This window comes from Microcaecilia unicolor, chromosome 1, assembly GCF_901765095.1.
Source record: "Microcaecilia unicolor chromosome 1, aMicUni1.1, whole genome shotgun sequence".
NCBI classification, from domain to species: domain Eukaryota; kingdom Metazoa; phylum Chordata; class Amphibia; order Gymnophiona; family Siphonopidae; genus Microcaecilia; species Microcaecilia unicolor.
The window spans coordinates 240,625,910-240,642,708 of NC_044031.1; the positions used below are offsets into that span (position 1 = coordinate 240,625,910).

At 42.3% G+C, this 16,799-nt stretch overlaps 1 protein-coding gene across 1 annotated transcript in view; it reads right to left on the bottom strand.

Annotated features, from left to right (window-relative positions):
- Nucleotides 1-16,799, bottom strand: part of ANKS6 (ankyrin repeat and sterile alpha motif domain containing 6) — a 204,779-nt gene that overhangs the window by 69,295 nt on the left and 118,685 nt on the right. Inside the window, exon 9 of the mRNA XM_030205050.1 lies at nt 15,031-15,234. Coding sequence (XP_030060910.1) covers nt 15,031-15,234 — 204 coding nt within the window. The remainder of the gene's footprint in view (nt 1-15,030; nt 15,235-16,799) is intronic.

Sequence of the window (16,799 nt, forward strand, 5' to 3'; positions counted from 1 at the left end):
TCTATTCCATTAGTAGTCAAACTCATGGAAGGACTGGTGACCAAACAACTCAATGACTACATAAACAAATTCACTATACTACATGAGTCACAATCAGGATTTTGACCCCTACACAGCACCGAAACAGTACTACTCACTCTCCTAACCAAATTCAAGCAGGAAATAGCAATAGGCAAGAGCATTCTCCTCCTCCAATTTGACATGTCAAGTGCATTCGACATGGTTAACCATAACATACTGCTAGGAATCCTAGACTACTTCGGAATCAGTGGTGGCACTCTGAACTGGATTAAGGGCTTTCTAACCACAAGAACATATCAAGTGAAATCAAAAACAAACATATCGTCAGCATGGAAACCAGGCTGCGGAGTACCGCAAGGATCACCACTATCACCGATACTCTTCAACCTCATAATGACTCCACTAGCTAAGGCCCTATCCACCCAAGGCCTCAACCCATTTATCGACGCTGACGACGTTACATTATATATTCCAACGAAATCAAGCTAAGCTTAAACATCATGAACTCATGGGCAAAAGCATTCCAACTAAAACTCAATACAGAAAAAACACAGTCTCATTATCTCATCCCAATACAATACATACAAACCCACAAACATTAACACTACAGGATACACCCTCCCTGTCTCAAGACAGCCTGAAAATTCTCGGAGTAACAATCGACCGTAACCTATCACTAGAGACCCAAGTGAAGGCCACCCTAAAGAAAATGTTTTTATCAATGTGGAAACTCAAACGCTTAGAACCATTCTTCACGAGGGAAATATTTTGTAACCTGGTACAGTCCATGGTATTAAGCCACGCAGATTACTGTAATGGAATCTATGCGGGATGCAAGGATCAAATCATAAAGAAACTTCAGATCGCCCAAAATACAGCAGCCAGGCTTATATTTGGAAAAACACGTTTCGACAGCACCAAACCACGCAGAGAAAAATTGCACTGGCTACTAATCAAAGAACGCATCACTTTCAAAATCTGAACGACTGTTCACAAAATTATTTATGGCGAGGCACCTGGCTACATGACAGACCTCATCGACCTGCCAACCAGAAACTCCACAAAATCTGCAGGATCATATCTAAACCTCCACTACCCAAGCAGCAAAGGACTCAAATACAAATCCACCTATGCAACCAGTTTTCTTACCTAAGCGCACAACTATGGAACGCATTGCCAAAAGCAGTAAAAAGTACGTTCAACCACCTAAATTTTCGGAAAGCAGTAAAGACAGACCTGTTCAGAAGAGCATACCCCACTGACCCAACATAAAAATATCGGTCACTTGCGACACAACATAACCAAAGACTGCACCAGACATTACCTGACTCTTCTTCCCCCTTTCCCTCTCTAAATTCCCCCAAACTGTTTCCTACCATACATATACCTCATTATCATTTATTTATTTTATATACCGTTTCTTACTGCTGTTGCAAAACAGAACGGTTTACATTTAAAAAAAAATATATATATATATAACTCATACAAACAAACAAGTAGGAACTCCAATCATTGATAGAAAAGCACAGCAAGCCATAAATGACAAAGAAGGACATAACTAATAAAAACACAATTAACTAAATTAAATACAGTTTAGCCTAAACTTTTACACCCTCCCTACTCTCATAGGTTCTGTTCAATAAAGTTTGTGAAAAGAAAAGTTATCGAAATTGAATGTAGGAATTCTCTAATCTAATCTCTTTTGGAAGTCTGTTCCAGAGAGTGGGAGACAGAAAAAAAAGAACGCCGATGCACGCATAGATTCCCATCGAGCCTTAGCGGGCGAAGGAATGACTAACCTATTATCTGTTAGCGATCTAAGAGTCCGCACAGGAGAATAAGGAATCGTCAGATTGAATAAATAACTAGGAATAAGTGAATGAAATGCCTTATGTGTCAAAGAGAGTACATTAAATTTGACTCTTGCTTCAATCGGAAGCCAATGAAGTTGGGAAAGTAAAGGTGTTATTCTATCATCTCTCTGAGCCCTACAAATACTACTACTACTTAACATTTCTAAAGCGCTACTAGAGTTACACAGCGCTGTACAATTTAACATAGAGGGACGGTCCCTGCTCAAAGAGCTTACAATCTAAGAGGCAAATGAACGGTCAGTCTGATAGGGGCGGTCAAAATGGGGCAGTCTGGATTTACTGAACAGTAAGAGTTAGGTGCCGAATGCAGCACTGAAGAGGTGGGTTTTAAGCAAAGACTTGAAGATGGGCAGGGAGGGGGCTTGGCGTAAGGGCTCAGGAAGGTTGTTCCAAGCATAGGGTGAGGCGAGGCAGAATGAGCGGAGCCTGGAGTTGGCGGTGGTGGAGAAGGGTACAGAGAGGAGGGATTTGTCTTGTGAACGGAGGTTACGGGCGGGAACGTAAGGGGAGATGAGGGTAGAAAGGTAGTGAGGGGCAGCAGACTGAGTGCATTTGTAGGTAAGAAGGAGAAGCTTGAATTGAATGCGGTATCTGATCGGAAGCCAGTGAAGTGACTTGAGGAGAGGGGTGATATGAGTATATCGGTTCTGGCGGAATATGAGACGTGCAGCAGAGTTCTGAACAGATTGAAGGGGGGATAGATGGCTAAGTGGGAGGCCGGTGAGGAGTAGTCAAGGCGAGAGGTAATGAGAGCGTGGACGAGAGTTCGGGTGGTGTTAAAGAGGAAGAAGCGGCACGTCTTGGCTATCTGCTGGATATGCGCAGAGAAGGAGAGGGAGGAGTCAAAGATGACTCCGAGGTTGCGGGCAGATGAGACGGGGAGGATGAGGGTGTTATCAACTGAGATAGAAAGTGGAGGAAGAGGAGACATGGGTTTTGGTGGAAAGACGAGGAGCTCAGTCTTGGACATGTTCAGTTTCAGGTGGCGGTTGGACATCCAGGCAGCAATGTCGGATAAGCAGGCTGATACCTTAGCCTGGGTCTCTGCGGTTATGTCTGGTGTAGAGAGATCATGCGAGCTGCTGTGTTTTGTATTCTTTGTATTCTTTTTAGATTAGCTTTAGTAATCCCTGCATAGTTAACATTACAGTAATCTAAGCGTGATGTGAAATACTGTGAACTGGTCACCCTTACAAGACCTGGCCAGCGCTGACCCTGCTTAGCTTCCTTCACAAATGATCACCAACACCAGGCTTCTTAGAACCAACGGCTTTATTAGTTGCCATTAAACATAATCTTCAAGGCTTATTTCTTCTTCAGCTTAAACACCTTCTTCAACTCAAACATAACAAAAAGGCAGTTACGCAGAGTCTTCTAATTAAACCCTTCTTTGCATCTTAACTCAGTTCCTCAAACTTTCCCAGTTCAAACAGCCAAACAAAAGCATTACTTTTCATTTAAAGACTTTCTCAGCTGATACTGCAGCTGTCACCTTTTCAGCAGAGAGTTTCAAAAGTCCACAGCGTTCAGCCAGCACTTTCAAAGGGGATCTTCTTCCTCAAGCTGCCAGGTCCCAGCTTCTCTCTCTTCTTTTTCACTACTCAGGCAGGTATAAAGTGGTTAATTAGCTTCTCCAGCAGGACCCAGCCCATAACTACCTACACCTGTTTCCAACCCAGGACTCTCATTGGTCCTAGCAACCTCCACCTGGACATTCCCCTACCGACTCCCCTGGTGGACTCCTCAATAATGACATGACCTGGACCTTTTCCCCCATTTCCATGGGAACAGCGCCACCTAGTGGCCTAACCAGGACAGGACAGCCCCTTACTCTTCACAATACGCATACGTCAATGTTTCAAGAGAGTCTTTACTTATTAGATTTCTAATTGAACAAAACTTCCTTAAGTGAAAGAAAGATTTTTTTTAACTATATCAGATATTTGTTCCTCAAAAGTTAATTCAGAATCAATAATGACCCCTAAATATCTAAAGGATTTAACTGTAGGAATACATTGTCCAAATAACGTGGGCACTACTATGTTACTATGTTATGTTACTATGTTCTGATGCACCTAAAAAAGTTGTTACTGTGAGTTTTTGCCTCGGTGACAAATTTCTCTTCATATTCTCTTTTAGCCTTCTTTATCAATGCTAACTTGCCAGTACTTATGTTGCTTCTTATTTTCTTCATCTGGGTCCTTTTTCAGTTTTTTCAAAGATGTTCTTTTTGCTCTAATAGTCTCACTTTAACTTTTAACCATGCTGGCTGTCTTTCTCTTCTTTCCACCTTTGTAAGTACGTGAAATGCATCTGGTCTGGACTTACAAGAAGATATTTTTAAACAATGCCCATGTCTGATTTACCCTCCTGTTTACTGAGCCGTGCGCTAATGCTGACACAATCCATTCACTTTGAATGGGCTGTGTCGGTATTGCCGCGTGGCAGCTGCTACCGCTGCTTAGTAAATAGGAGGGAGTTAATGTCCTGACCTTTGCAGCCAATTCTTTTAGCTTCTTTTTAACTATTTTCCTCATTTTATCATAGTCTCCTTTTGAAAAATCAAATGCTGCTACAATAGATTTCCTTTGTGGCTTCACTCCAGATATTAGCTCAAACTTGATCATGTTATGATCAGTGTTTCCAACACTGTTACCTCTCATGCTATACCCTGCATTCCATTAAGGACTAGATCTAAAATGGCTCTGCCTTTTGTCGGTTCCTATACCAGTTCTTCCAAGAAGCAGTCATTTATTACATCTAAGAATTTTACCTCCCTAGTGCTCCCTGGTGTAACATTTATCCAGTCAATATTGGGCTAATTGAAATCAAGAAATTATTTTTCAAGAAATTCATTCAATCTAAGTGGTGAAAGAGATACCGGATTAATAATTCAGCCAAATAAAATTTAAAAATAGTGGAGAGAAAAGATCTCAATAAAGGAGCCAGTTGCAGAGGCTAGCAATTCCAAGTATCATCATCATCCAAAAGTGGTGAACTGGATTAGGAACTGGTTGACGGATAGACGACAGAGGGTGGTGGTAAATGGAGTTCACTCAGAGGAGGGAAAGGTGAGTAGTGGAGTGCCTCAGGGATCGGTGCTGGGGCCGATTCTGTTCAATATATTTGTGAGTGACATTGCCGAAGGGTTAGAAGGTAAAGTTTGCCTATTTGCGGATGATACTAAGATTTGCAACAGAGTGGACACCCGGGAGGGAGTGGAAAGCATGAAAAAGGATCTGAGGGAGCTAGAAGAATGGTCTAAGGTTTGGCAATTAAAATTCAATGCGAAGAAATGCAAAGTGATGCATTTAGGGAGTAGAAACCCACGAGAGACGTATGTGTTAGGCGGTGAGAGTCTGATAGGTACTGAGGGGGAGAGGGATCTTGGGGTGATAGTATCCGAGGATCTGAAGGTGATGAAACAGTGTGACAAGGCAGTGGCCGTAGCGAGAAGGTTGCTAGGCTGTATAGAGAGAGGTGTGATCAGCAAAAGAAAGGAAGTGTTGATGCCCCTGTACAAGTCGTTGGTGAGGCCCCACCTGGAGTATTGTGTTCAGTTTTGGAGGCCGTACCTTGCGAAGGATGTTAAAAAAATGGAAGCGGTGCAAAGAAAAGCTACGAGAATGGTATGGGATTTGCGTTCCAAGACGTATGAGCAGAGACTTGCTGACCTGAACATGTATACCCTGGAGGAAAGGAGGAACAGGGGTGATATGATACAGACATTCAAATACTTGAAAGGTATTAATCCGCAAACAAATCTTTTCCGGAGATGGGAAGGCTGTAGAACGAGAGGACATGAAATGAGATTGAAGGGGGGCAGACTCAAAAAAGATGTCAGGAAGTATTTTTTCACGGAGAGGGTGGTGGATGCTTGGAATGCCCTCCCGCGGGAAGTGGTGGAGATGAAAACGGTAAAGGAATTCAAACATGCGTGGGATATGCATAAAGGAATCCTGTGCAGTAGGAATGGATCCTCAGAAGCTTAGCCAAAATTGGGTGGCAGAGCAGGTGGGGGAAGAGAGGTTGGTGGTTGGGAGGCGAGGAGAGTGGAGGACAGACTTATACGGTCTGTGCCGGAGCCAGTGATGGGAGGCGGGAAATACTGCTGGGCAGACTTGTACGGTCTGTGCCCTGAAAAAGGCAGGTACAAATCAAGGTAAGGTATACACATATGAGTTTATCTTGTTGGGCAGACTGGATGGAGCATGCAGGTCTTTTTCTGCCGTCATCTACTATGTTACTACTGATGGAATAGTTCCATGTCCTACTATCCATGATGTCGTTGTCTTATCCGGATTTAGTACTAAGTGATGTGTTGCCAACCATTCTGCCACTTTATCAAGACAAGTTTGAATTGGTGTAAGATCTATACTTAATGGTTGGTCATAATGAATAAGAAGGAAATCATCAGCATACGAGTAAGAACTAATATCCATTGTTTGAATGAGTAATGCCAAGGGACTAACATACAAATTGAATAACAATGGTGACAAGACCGATCCCTGTGGCACCCCACATGTCAAATTATGTAACTTAGAACAAGATTGTGGTTGAACACCTTTAAACGAGCGATCTTTGAGGAAGGATGTAAACCATTTCATGGTTGTCCTAGAAATACCAATTTCATTTAATCGATCAAGAAGTAAATTATGATTGATTAAATCAAATGCCACAGATAAATCCAACGAAATAACTAGGGCGCTATATCCTTGTTCCAGTCTCGCATAAATTTCACTTAACAAAGAAGTCAAAATTGTTTCAGTACTGTGTCCTTTTCTAAAACCCGATTGTCTCAGATGTAGCAGATTTTTCGAATCCACATAAGCTTGCAGTTGTGTAAACACGACTGTCTCTAAAATTTTAGACAAAAATGGTAAATTAGATACTGGTCGATAATTATTAGGTAACAAAAGATCCAGTGAAAGCTTCTTCAAACTCGGTTTTACTATTGCTTCTTTCAATAAAGTAGGCACCACCCCTTCAGAAAGACTTAGTGTAATAATTGAATACAAAAACTCTTGTATTTCTAATGTAGGTATTTTCAACCAAGCTGATGGTATAGGATCTAATAAACTATAGGTGGACGACAGACCTAAAATTAAAGTTTGCAATGATTCAGCAGAAGGAATTTTTTTTTTTTAATTTGTACCCCGCACTTTTTCCCACTCATGGCAGGCTCAATGCGGCAGGCAATGGAGGGTTAAGTGACTTGCCCAAAGTCACAAGGAGCTGCCTGGGCCAGGAATCAAACTCAGTTCCTCAGGACCAAAGTCCACCACCCTAACCACTAGGCCACTCCTCCATGATACAGATAATTGTAAGCTTAAAGAGTACTGGTTTGACTTGTCCTCAACACCTTTGGAAAATGAGCTATTAATTTCTCAATTTTAGAACTAAAAAACATTGCCAGCGCCTCAGATTCAATGGCAGGTGCCTCTATACTATCACTAATTGTCGTTGTTAAGCGTTTCATAATATGAAACAACTGTTTTTGTGAACTAGCTGCTGTCTTTATTTGATTACAGAAATATGTTGTTTTTGCAATCTTTAATTGTGCCAAATAGTAAGTTTGGCATTGCTTGTATTTCTCTTTTAGCTCTGTAGTCTTTCGTTTCCGCCATTGGCATTCGGCCCTACGTACCTGCTGCTTACATAATTTTAACCCTGGATGATACCATGGTTGAGAGTGTTTTGTATTTATTTTAATTATTCTTTCCGGTGCAAGGTGATCCAGAGCTAGTGAAAGAACTTGGTTCCAGGTTTTAATTTGCTCCTGGATAGACAATGTACTAAAATTTGGCGGAAACGTTCCTGATAGAGAAGGTAAGGAAGAGGGATCAATCTTATGTAAGCTTCTAGTTTTAATATAAGATGAAGTAGACTTATGCAACAACTGCGGCACTGATAGATAAAATTGAAGAAAATAATGATCTGACCATGAAACTGGTATTATTTTTATCACTTTGTATTCATTCATACTATGTATTTGTTCAAACCGTAATCAGCTAACACCATTAACGGTTATATGTAAGCCACATTGAGCCTGGAAAATGTGGGATACAAATGTAACAAATAAATAAATACAATTTGGGGCTACTACTACTACTATTTAGCATTTCTATAGCGCTACAAGGCGTACGCAGCGCTGCACAAACATAGAAGAAAGACAGTCCCTGCTCAAAGAGCTTACAATCTAATAGACAAAAAATAAATAAAGTAAGCAAATCAAATCAATTATTGTGAACAGGAAGGAAGAGAGGAGGGTAGGTGGAGGCGAGTGGTTACAAGTGGTTACGAGTCAAAAGCAATGTTAAAGAGGTGGGCTTTCAGTCTAGATTTAAAGGTGGCCAAGGATGGGGCAAGACGTAGGGGCTCAGGAAGTTTATTCCAGGCGTAGGGTGCAGCGAGACAGAAGGCGCGAAGTCTGGAGTTGGCAGTAGTGGAGAAGGGAACAGATAAAAAGGATTTATCCATGGAGCGGAGTGCACGGGAAGGGGTGTAGGGAAGGACGAGTGTGGAGAGATACTGGGGAGCACATTTATAGGTTAGTAGAAGAAGTTTGAACAGGATGCAAAAACGTATAGGGAGCCAGTGAAGGGTCTTGAGGAGAGGGGTAGTATGAGTAAAGCGACCCTGGCAGAAGACGAGACGGGCAGCAGAGTTTTGAACCGACTGGAGAGGGGAGAGGTGACTAAGTGGGAGGCCAGCAAGAAGCAGATTGCAGTAGTCTAAACGAGAGGTGACAAGGGTGTGGATGAGGGTTTTGGTAGAGTGCTCGGAAAGAAAGGGGCGGATTTTACGGATGTTGTAAAGAAAGAAACGACAGGTCTTGGTGATCTGCTGGATATGAGCAGAGAAGGAGAGAGAAGAGTCAAAGATGACCCCAAGGTTTCGAGCCGAGGAGACAGGGAGAATGAGAGAGCCATCAACAGAAATAGAAAACGGGGGGAGCGGGGAAGTGGGTTTGGGGGGGGGGGGGGAAATGAGAAGCTCGGTTTTGGTCATATTTAATTTCAGGTGGCGTTGAGACATCCAGACAGCAATGTCAGACAAGCACACTGAAACTTTGGTTTGGATGCAAGGTGAGATATCAGGGGTAGAAAGGTAGATTTGGGAGTCATCAGCATAGAGATGGTAGGAAAAGCCATGGGATGAGATTAATGAACCATGGGAAGAAGTGTAGATAGAAAAGAGGAGGGGACCAAGAACAGAACCCTGAGGTACGCCGACAGGCAGAGGGATAGAAGTAGAAGGATTAGTCAACCCTAGTGCAATGCAATCCCTTTCAAAGTCTCTCTCTGTCTTCCTTATCAGTGCTTTGCATTTGACTTGCTATTCCTTATGCCGTTTCCTATTTTCAGTTGGATCCTTCTTTTGTTTTCTAAAGCATTTTCTTTTAGCTTCACCTCATTTTTTTAACCATGCCGGCTGTCATTTGGCCTTCTTTCCTCCTTTTTTACTACATGGAATATATCTGGTCTGGACTTCCAGGATGGTATTTTTGAATAGCATCCATGCCTGATGCAAATTTTTGACCTTTACAACTGCTCCTCTTAAGTTTTTTTTAAACATTTTCCTCAAAACTTTCAGAATTGCAAAAGATCAGTATTCCAGAGTTTAACTCCCAGAAAAGAAAACAAAGATTGAAACATCCTTTTATATCTAACAGCCTTAAAAGAAGGCAAATGCAAAATCCGACTATTTATCAATTGCATGATGGAATTATAATGTGGGAAAAATAAACAAAGGCACTATATACCCCAGTATAAAACCATGTAATATCTTAAATATAATAGTACAGACTTTAAAACACAACCTAGCTTGAATTGGGTGCCAATATGCTCTAAACAATAGCAGAGTGACCAGATCACAATTTTTTTTGAAGAGTAGACCAATTGAATTGCAACATTCTGGAAGGTCTGTAATTTCTTCAAAATAGATTGTGAACAGACCACAAAATGTACATTACAGTAATTTAATTGGCTCAGAACTAATGCCTGAAAAAACAGTGACAAATCCTTCTCAATCTATGTAGTGTAAAAAAAGGTTTTTTTGGATAATTGGGTCACAAGCTTTTCAAAGGATAATTCTGTGCCCAATAATACTCCCAATACCTTTGGTACAGATTCAATTGGAAAGCAGGTCTGATCTATAGTTATGGACCGAAGCGAATGTTGAGGATTAGTCAAAGTAAAATTTTAGTCTTGTCTAAATTCAACTTCAATTTATTAGTGGCTACCCAATCCTCAACTTCTGGCATCTAAATCAGCCAATACTCCTTCCAGAGGAATAAGTATGGTTATGTCAACCACATAAATAAAACTATTTACTGCAGCATTATCTAAAGTTTTACCTAAGGAAGACATTACAATGTTAACTACAGTAGGCGACAAAGGAGACCCTTGGGGAACACCACCATCCGGGCCCCAAGGAAAAAATGTTCGCTCCTCATCCCAACCTGGTATGTTCTCAATAACAAAGATCCCTTGAACCATTTTAAAACACAACCCGCAATAAATAAAATAAATATTTTATTTATTAAATAAATAAATTTATTAAATAAAATTTAATTAATTTATTAAATATTTATTTACTAAATAAATAAAAAAACAGGACCCGCAATAACAATATCATCTAGCATACATAAAAGAATCTCATGGTCAATAACATTAAACACTGCAGATAGATCAACTGAATCAGTAGCACTTGGTACCCTTTACCAAGACTGTATTTCATTTCTGCTCTCAAAGAACACAGAATTGTCTCTGTGCTGAAATTCTTCCTAAATCCAGATTGAGACGAAGATAGAATATCATTTTCTAGATACTCCACAAGCTGTTGTGTAACTATTGCCTCTAAAATCTTTGCCACAAGAGGATAGGTGCCACTGGTCTGTAATTACTAGCCAGGGATTTGGGTCCAGATTGGTTCTTTAAAATTGGTGTAAGGATAATATGGCCCAGATAACCAGGTTAGGCGCCCAGTTCAAAGCACAAATTCAACCAGGATATCAATCATTTTAAAAAAGTTGCTGATGGAAATTTAAAAAGTATGACATATATCTAAATTACAACGAGAATAATAATATTTCAACAACTTGCTTGTCTCTTCACAATTAACCGATTTAAAGGAGCTCCAAACTCTATCAACAGGGATAAACAATTTCACTGATATTAAGAAGAAAGAACAATCTAGTACTCTTTCTAGAGATACAGTTGGGAGTATTAAATGTATCTTTATCAATTTGGGATTTAAAAAAAATTCAGCTAACTCCTGAGCTGAAGGTCTATTTTCATTTTCTGACTGTGTCACTTTATCTTTATTTAGTAAAAATAAAATGATAATAAAGACAAACTAAAAAAAGAAAAAGAAAACGTGACAAAGAGCTATAATTAGTTTGGAGTGGCAACTGGTACAAGAACACCAAATTTGTGGTAGTATCCTACTGCACATACCAAAGCTTAATTATTAGCTACTCAATCAACCCTTAATGTGTTGCTGCATCAACGGGCAAAAAAAAAAAGTTAAATATTATCAATACCAATTATATAAGCATGAGAACAATAATGGGACGCTATTGGCTAGGATCGGTAGAGCTTGGGAATGAGAACGAGAGGGCATGAAATGAGATTGAAGGAGGGCAGACTCAAGAAGAATGTCAGGAAGTATTTTTTCATGGAGAGGGTGGTGGATGCTTGGAATGCCCTCCCGCGGGAGGTGGTGGAGATGAAAACGGTAACGGAATTCAAACATGCGTGGGATAAACATAAAGGAATCCTGTGAAGAAGGAAGGGATCCTCAGGAGCTTAGCCTAGAATGGGTGGCAGAGCTGGTGGTTGGGAGGCGGGGCTAGTGCTGGGCAGACTTATACGGTCTGTGCTAGGGCTGGTGGTTGGGAGGCGGGACTAGTGCTGGGCACACTTATACGGTCTGTGCCGGGGCTGGTGGTTGGGCGGCGGGGATAGTGCTGGGCAGACTTATACGGTCTGTGCCAGAGCCGGTGGTGTGAGGCAGGGATAGTGCTGGGCAGACTTATACGGTCTGTGCCAGAGCTGGTGGTGGGAGGCAGGGATAGTGCTGGGCAGACTTATAGGGTCTGTGCCAGAGCTGGTGGTTGGGAGGTGGGGATAGGGCTGGCCAGACTTATATGGTCTGTGCACTGAAGAGGACAGTACAAATAAAAAAGTAGCACATATGAATTTATCTTCTTGGGCAGACTGGATGGACCGTGCAGGTCTTTTTCTGCCGTCATCTACTATGTTTACTATATGTTTACTATCCCCTTACCGCAGTATTCATCAAGATTATAGAGCTCCACATACTGCTAGGAGCACTAAAAGCATCTTCTGCAAATTGGAGAAAGATCCTTTTCTGGTGAAATCTTACAGGCCCATCTTTTTTCTGAGCTGTGAAGCCAAATTGTTAGCAAAGATTCTAACAAACAGGCTAGCACAAGTTCTACTGACCTTGTTTGCTGATCCACAAGTAGGATTTTTACAAGACAGGCCAGTTGTTAAAAATATTAGGGAAATCTTGGCTACTCTAGAGCACGTATCACATCATATAAAAATATTAAAAAAAAGAATACGTAGAGTTCAACAATGGTTTCTATTATTCATTTATGATAGCGTAATATTGAAACCAGGACATTTAGTTACCCCGGGATTTCTATAGCTTTTACTCTAGAGAAAGACCAGACCCAAAGAAAACTCTCTCTTCTTATTTGTTTCGATGCTGAGAAGGCATTTGACCTGGTTGATTGGGGATTTATGTATGGGGTTTTGAACAGATATGGTATTAAAGGCCCCTTTGAGGATGCTATTAGAGCATTATATCATAAACCAAGAGCGTGAGTCTGGGTTAATGGAAGACCGTCTGACCCTTTCTCTATACAAAGAGGTACTGGGCAAGGTGGCCCACTAACTTCATTTTTGCTTGTGCTCATTTTAAGATCCCTTAATTAGGGAAACTTTCTCTACTCCAGATATTAAAGGTGTTCAGATTGGCAGGCAGGAATTCAAAATCTCTGCATAGATGATCTACTGGCTCACATTACTCACCCTCGAAAGTCCTTATCAACGCTACTAGAAAGCTTTGTGGAGTATGGTGACAAAATCTGAAACTATGTGTCACGACTGTCAGGAATGGTGAGCCCTTGGACCAAAGCTGGAGCTTTGGCAGATAAATCACCTGGGCTGGCACAGGCAGGAATCAGAACAGAGTGGACTAGGATAAACTAAGAGACTCAACAAGGCAGGACAGAGGTAACTAAACACAATGGACAACACAAGAACCAGATCCAGACGAGACAAGGAAAAGAAGGCAAAGGGCCAGAACTGGAACCCAGACAGGACAAGGCAAGACTCAGAACTGGATTAAAACTGGGACTGGGACCTTTAATCCTTTAATCTCCAACTATGCTCCACCTCCCCCACTCATCAAAATGGTCACTGTCTTGATCTCATCTTCTCCTCCAACTGTTCACCTTCTAGTTTCCTTGCCTCTGATCATCCCTCCTCTGATCACCATCTTATAACTTTCACACTTAAATCTCCTCCCTCCCAGTCCCGTCCTATCCTATCTAATTTATCTAGGAATCTTCACGATATTGACCCTTCATCTCTATCCTCCCATGTTTCAAACCTCCTCTCTACTGTGGCACCATCCACGTCTGTCAACGAGGCTGTTTCTTCTTACAACAATACTCTATCCTCTGCCTTAGACACTCTTGCACCTTTGATGACCCGCCCTGTAAGGCGTACAAAACCCCAACCTTGGCTGACTTCTACCTACGTTCCTGTACCCGCTCCGCCGAACGCCTCTGGCGGAAATCTCGGGCCCTTGCTGATTTCTTACACTTTAGGTTCATGCTCACCTCCTTCCAATCTGCTCTTTTACGTGCCAAACAGGATTATTATATCCAACTGACCAACTCTCTTGGCTCTAATCCTCGACTTCTCTTCACCACATTGAACTCTCTCAAGGTGCCCCCTCCCCCAACTCCCCCTTCATTATCTCCTCAGATCCTTGCTGAATTCTTTCACAACAAGGTTCAAAAGATAAACCTTGCTTTCTCTACCTCACCAGCTCTCCCTCCAGACTGTTGGGGAAATCTACCCTTGCCCTGGAGCATCTTGTTTGGGAAAATGGATAGATGTGGGAATCTTGGTAAGGGTGGGTGTATGATGTTTAATAAAGCCTGTGCAGTTGGGGAAGAACTATCTGATGTAGTAATGGACAGAGAATAAACCACAAACTTATTGGTACTGAAGAATTATGTTCCCCACACTGATGTTTTTGGAGGCTTGAGATGCTCGTCTTACTCTGAACCGGAAAAAAAAGATTCATAACCATTTAACCACTTGGGAGGCATATACATTTTACCACCTGAAGTGTGTAGTATGGTACTTAATGAGCTACATTTATAGTACAAACTTTGGTGGGGGAAGGTTTTCTTGTTGGGGTTGGGGAGATTGGGGATAGAGGTATTGGGTTGGAAGGGAAGCTGTGGGTACCTAAGAAGGTTCAAGATGGCAGAGTGTAATCTGTAGGCGGCCAAAGGAGCATAAGTAACCTAAGGAAGTATTATTTCACAGAAAGGGTGGTGGAGGCGTGGAATAGCTTCCTGGTGGAGGTGGTGGAGTCGAGGACTGTTCCAGAATCTTAAAAGGCATGGGATAAGCATGTGGGATCGCTTAGGAACAGGTAGAATTGGGGGTTACAGAGGATGGGCAGACTGGATGGGTCATATGGCCTTTATCTGCCGTCATGTTTCTCTGTTTCTATATTCAATATTAGCAGTTGTTCTAATGATCTTGTTCTTGAAAAGGGTTGGAGGGCTAATGTGATGCATGTTTAGATAAGGTTTTCATGCTGGTTTACTATATGAATGTATGAAGCTGGTTTGTATTTTCCAGTAAAAAATATTTATACTACGTTGAAGATGCACCACATTAGGAACGTACCTAGAAGAAGTGCCTTTATTGTGCACAACGTAATGTATTATACAACCTTTGCTGGCAAAAAATACAAAAACAAAAAATTTGTGAGCCTGAAACAGTACTGATAATTTAGCTGGATCAGGCTGTTTTAGCACATGTTCTGGGGCAATGAAGGTATGAGCACTTACTATGTCAGAATTTCCACTGCTGTTAAAACAGGGTTTCACAGGCCCCTGTCGAATTGCTGATCTTCTCTGCTCCACCTTGTCACCTCTGTTGATTTGAGAGCAGTCAGAATTCCACAGTTCAAAGTTTGATGGAGGCAAGAAAGGGGGGATTACAGCTTTCAGTTTATCACTTGGAAGCTTGGTAAATGGCGCACCATTCCTCAGCTGCAAAAAGAAAGAGAAGACAAAACAATCACTAAGGAGCAGCAACAGCAGGTCTTTCATAGGCGCCTGGTATAAGAGGCTTGGGGAGGCTCAGCCCCTAACCAAAGCAGACCCGACAAGCATCACCAAAGGTAGCTGGGGTACTGGAGCACCATGCATGCAGCACAGCAAAGGAAAGAAGAATTAGCTGCTGCAGCCCGCAGGACCTGTTACCACCACCTTCGGGTTTCTGCACTGGGTGACAGTGGCCCTGGGACTCCCGTCCTGTTGTTCTCTCTTATCCCAACTTCAACTAGTCTAGCGCCACGGACTGTACAGTCACCACTCTAGCAATTATAGCAGGCCTGCCTCAGGGACTCAGCCTTCCTCCTCTGATGTGTCATGCGTCAGCTGATGCAACTTCCTGCTTCTGTGAGGGTGGGACGCGTCATCACAGAAATAAGGTCGAGTGAGTTCCCTTCCCAAGGCAGACCTGCTATGATCATTGCAGAGCACAGTAGAAAGACATCAAGGCAAATATCGATTCAAACTGCTTCTTTGGGGAGGGGAGGGGAGGGGAGGGAAAAAGTGAAACTAAGAGGAAGAGACTGGAAAGGGCAGAAGAAAAGGAGCGAGACTAATACAGGGAGAGACTGGAAGGGGGAGAAGGGAAGGAGCAGGACTAAAGTAGGGTAGAGGGAAGAAGCAGAACTTAAGAGCGCTCACTGACTGAACCTTTGGGAGAGATCCCGCCCAGAGCTGATTAAGGTGCTGCTCTGATTGTCCTGGGTAGGGAAGGAGGACAGGCAGGAGGAGGAAAATATAAAGGTGCTGCTTTGATGAGTGGGGAAGGAACAGGCAAAGAGGCTGAACTGGGAGAGGAGGAGAAGAGACAGGGAAAGATGCTGGATGGAATGGAAGAGAGAGGGACAGCTACTGGCCCTAGAGTAGGGGAGAAGTAGAGACAGGAAGAGGTGCTGAATTCAGGAGGAGTAGGGGAGGGGAGAGATATAGAGAGTGAGGAGTAGAGAGACAACTGGGGGAAGGGAAACAATGCTGGATGAAAAAGATGGGGGAGGGGGAGACACTGGACACAGGAGGGAGAAATACTGTAATATGAAGGGATGGTGGGAATTGAGAGGGAGCGATACTGGCCCCAGAGTAGGGCATGCAGGAGATTAGGGTAACAGAGACAGAGGGACAATTGTGGTCATGGGGGGCGGGGAGGGGGAATAGGGACACGGGGCACATTTCTGATCATAGGGAGAAGGATAGAGGCATGGGGGGACTCTTTCTAGGTCTTCCTTGCTGTTTTGTTATATTAGTTTTTGGAAATGAGTATTCTGATCTTTTGGGTTTGTTTCTGTATTTATAGTATTGCTGTATGCAGAGTCTGACTTCATGAGGTTTCCAGTTCAGGTTTTTTTGCCTTCATACCTCTATTACTGATCTGTGGTCCCTTGTTTCATATTGTTGACGGTCTGTGTTTTGCATATGCTATTCTGTTAGCATATATTATCAATGTAGAGATCTTGTTGCAGTCCTGTTTGTTCTGTTTTCTTATTGGGTAGTGTATTGGTGTATTA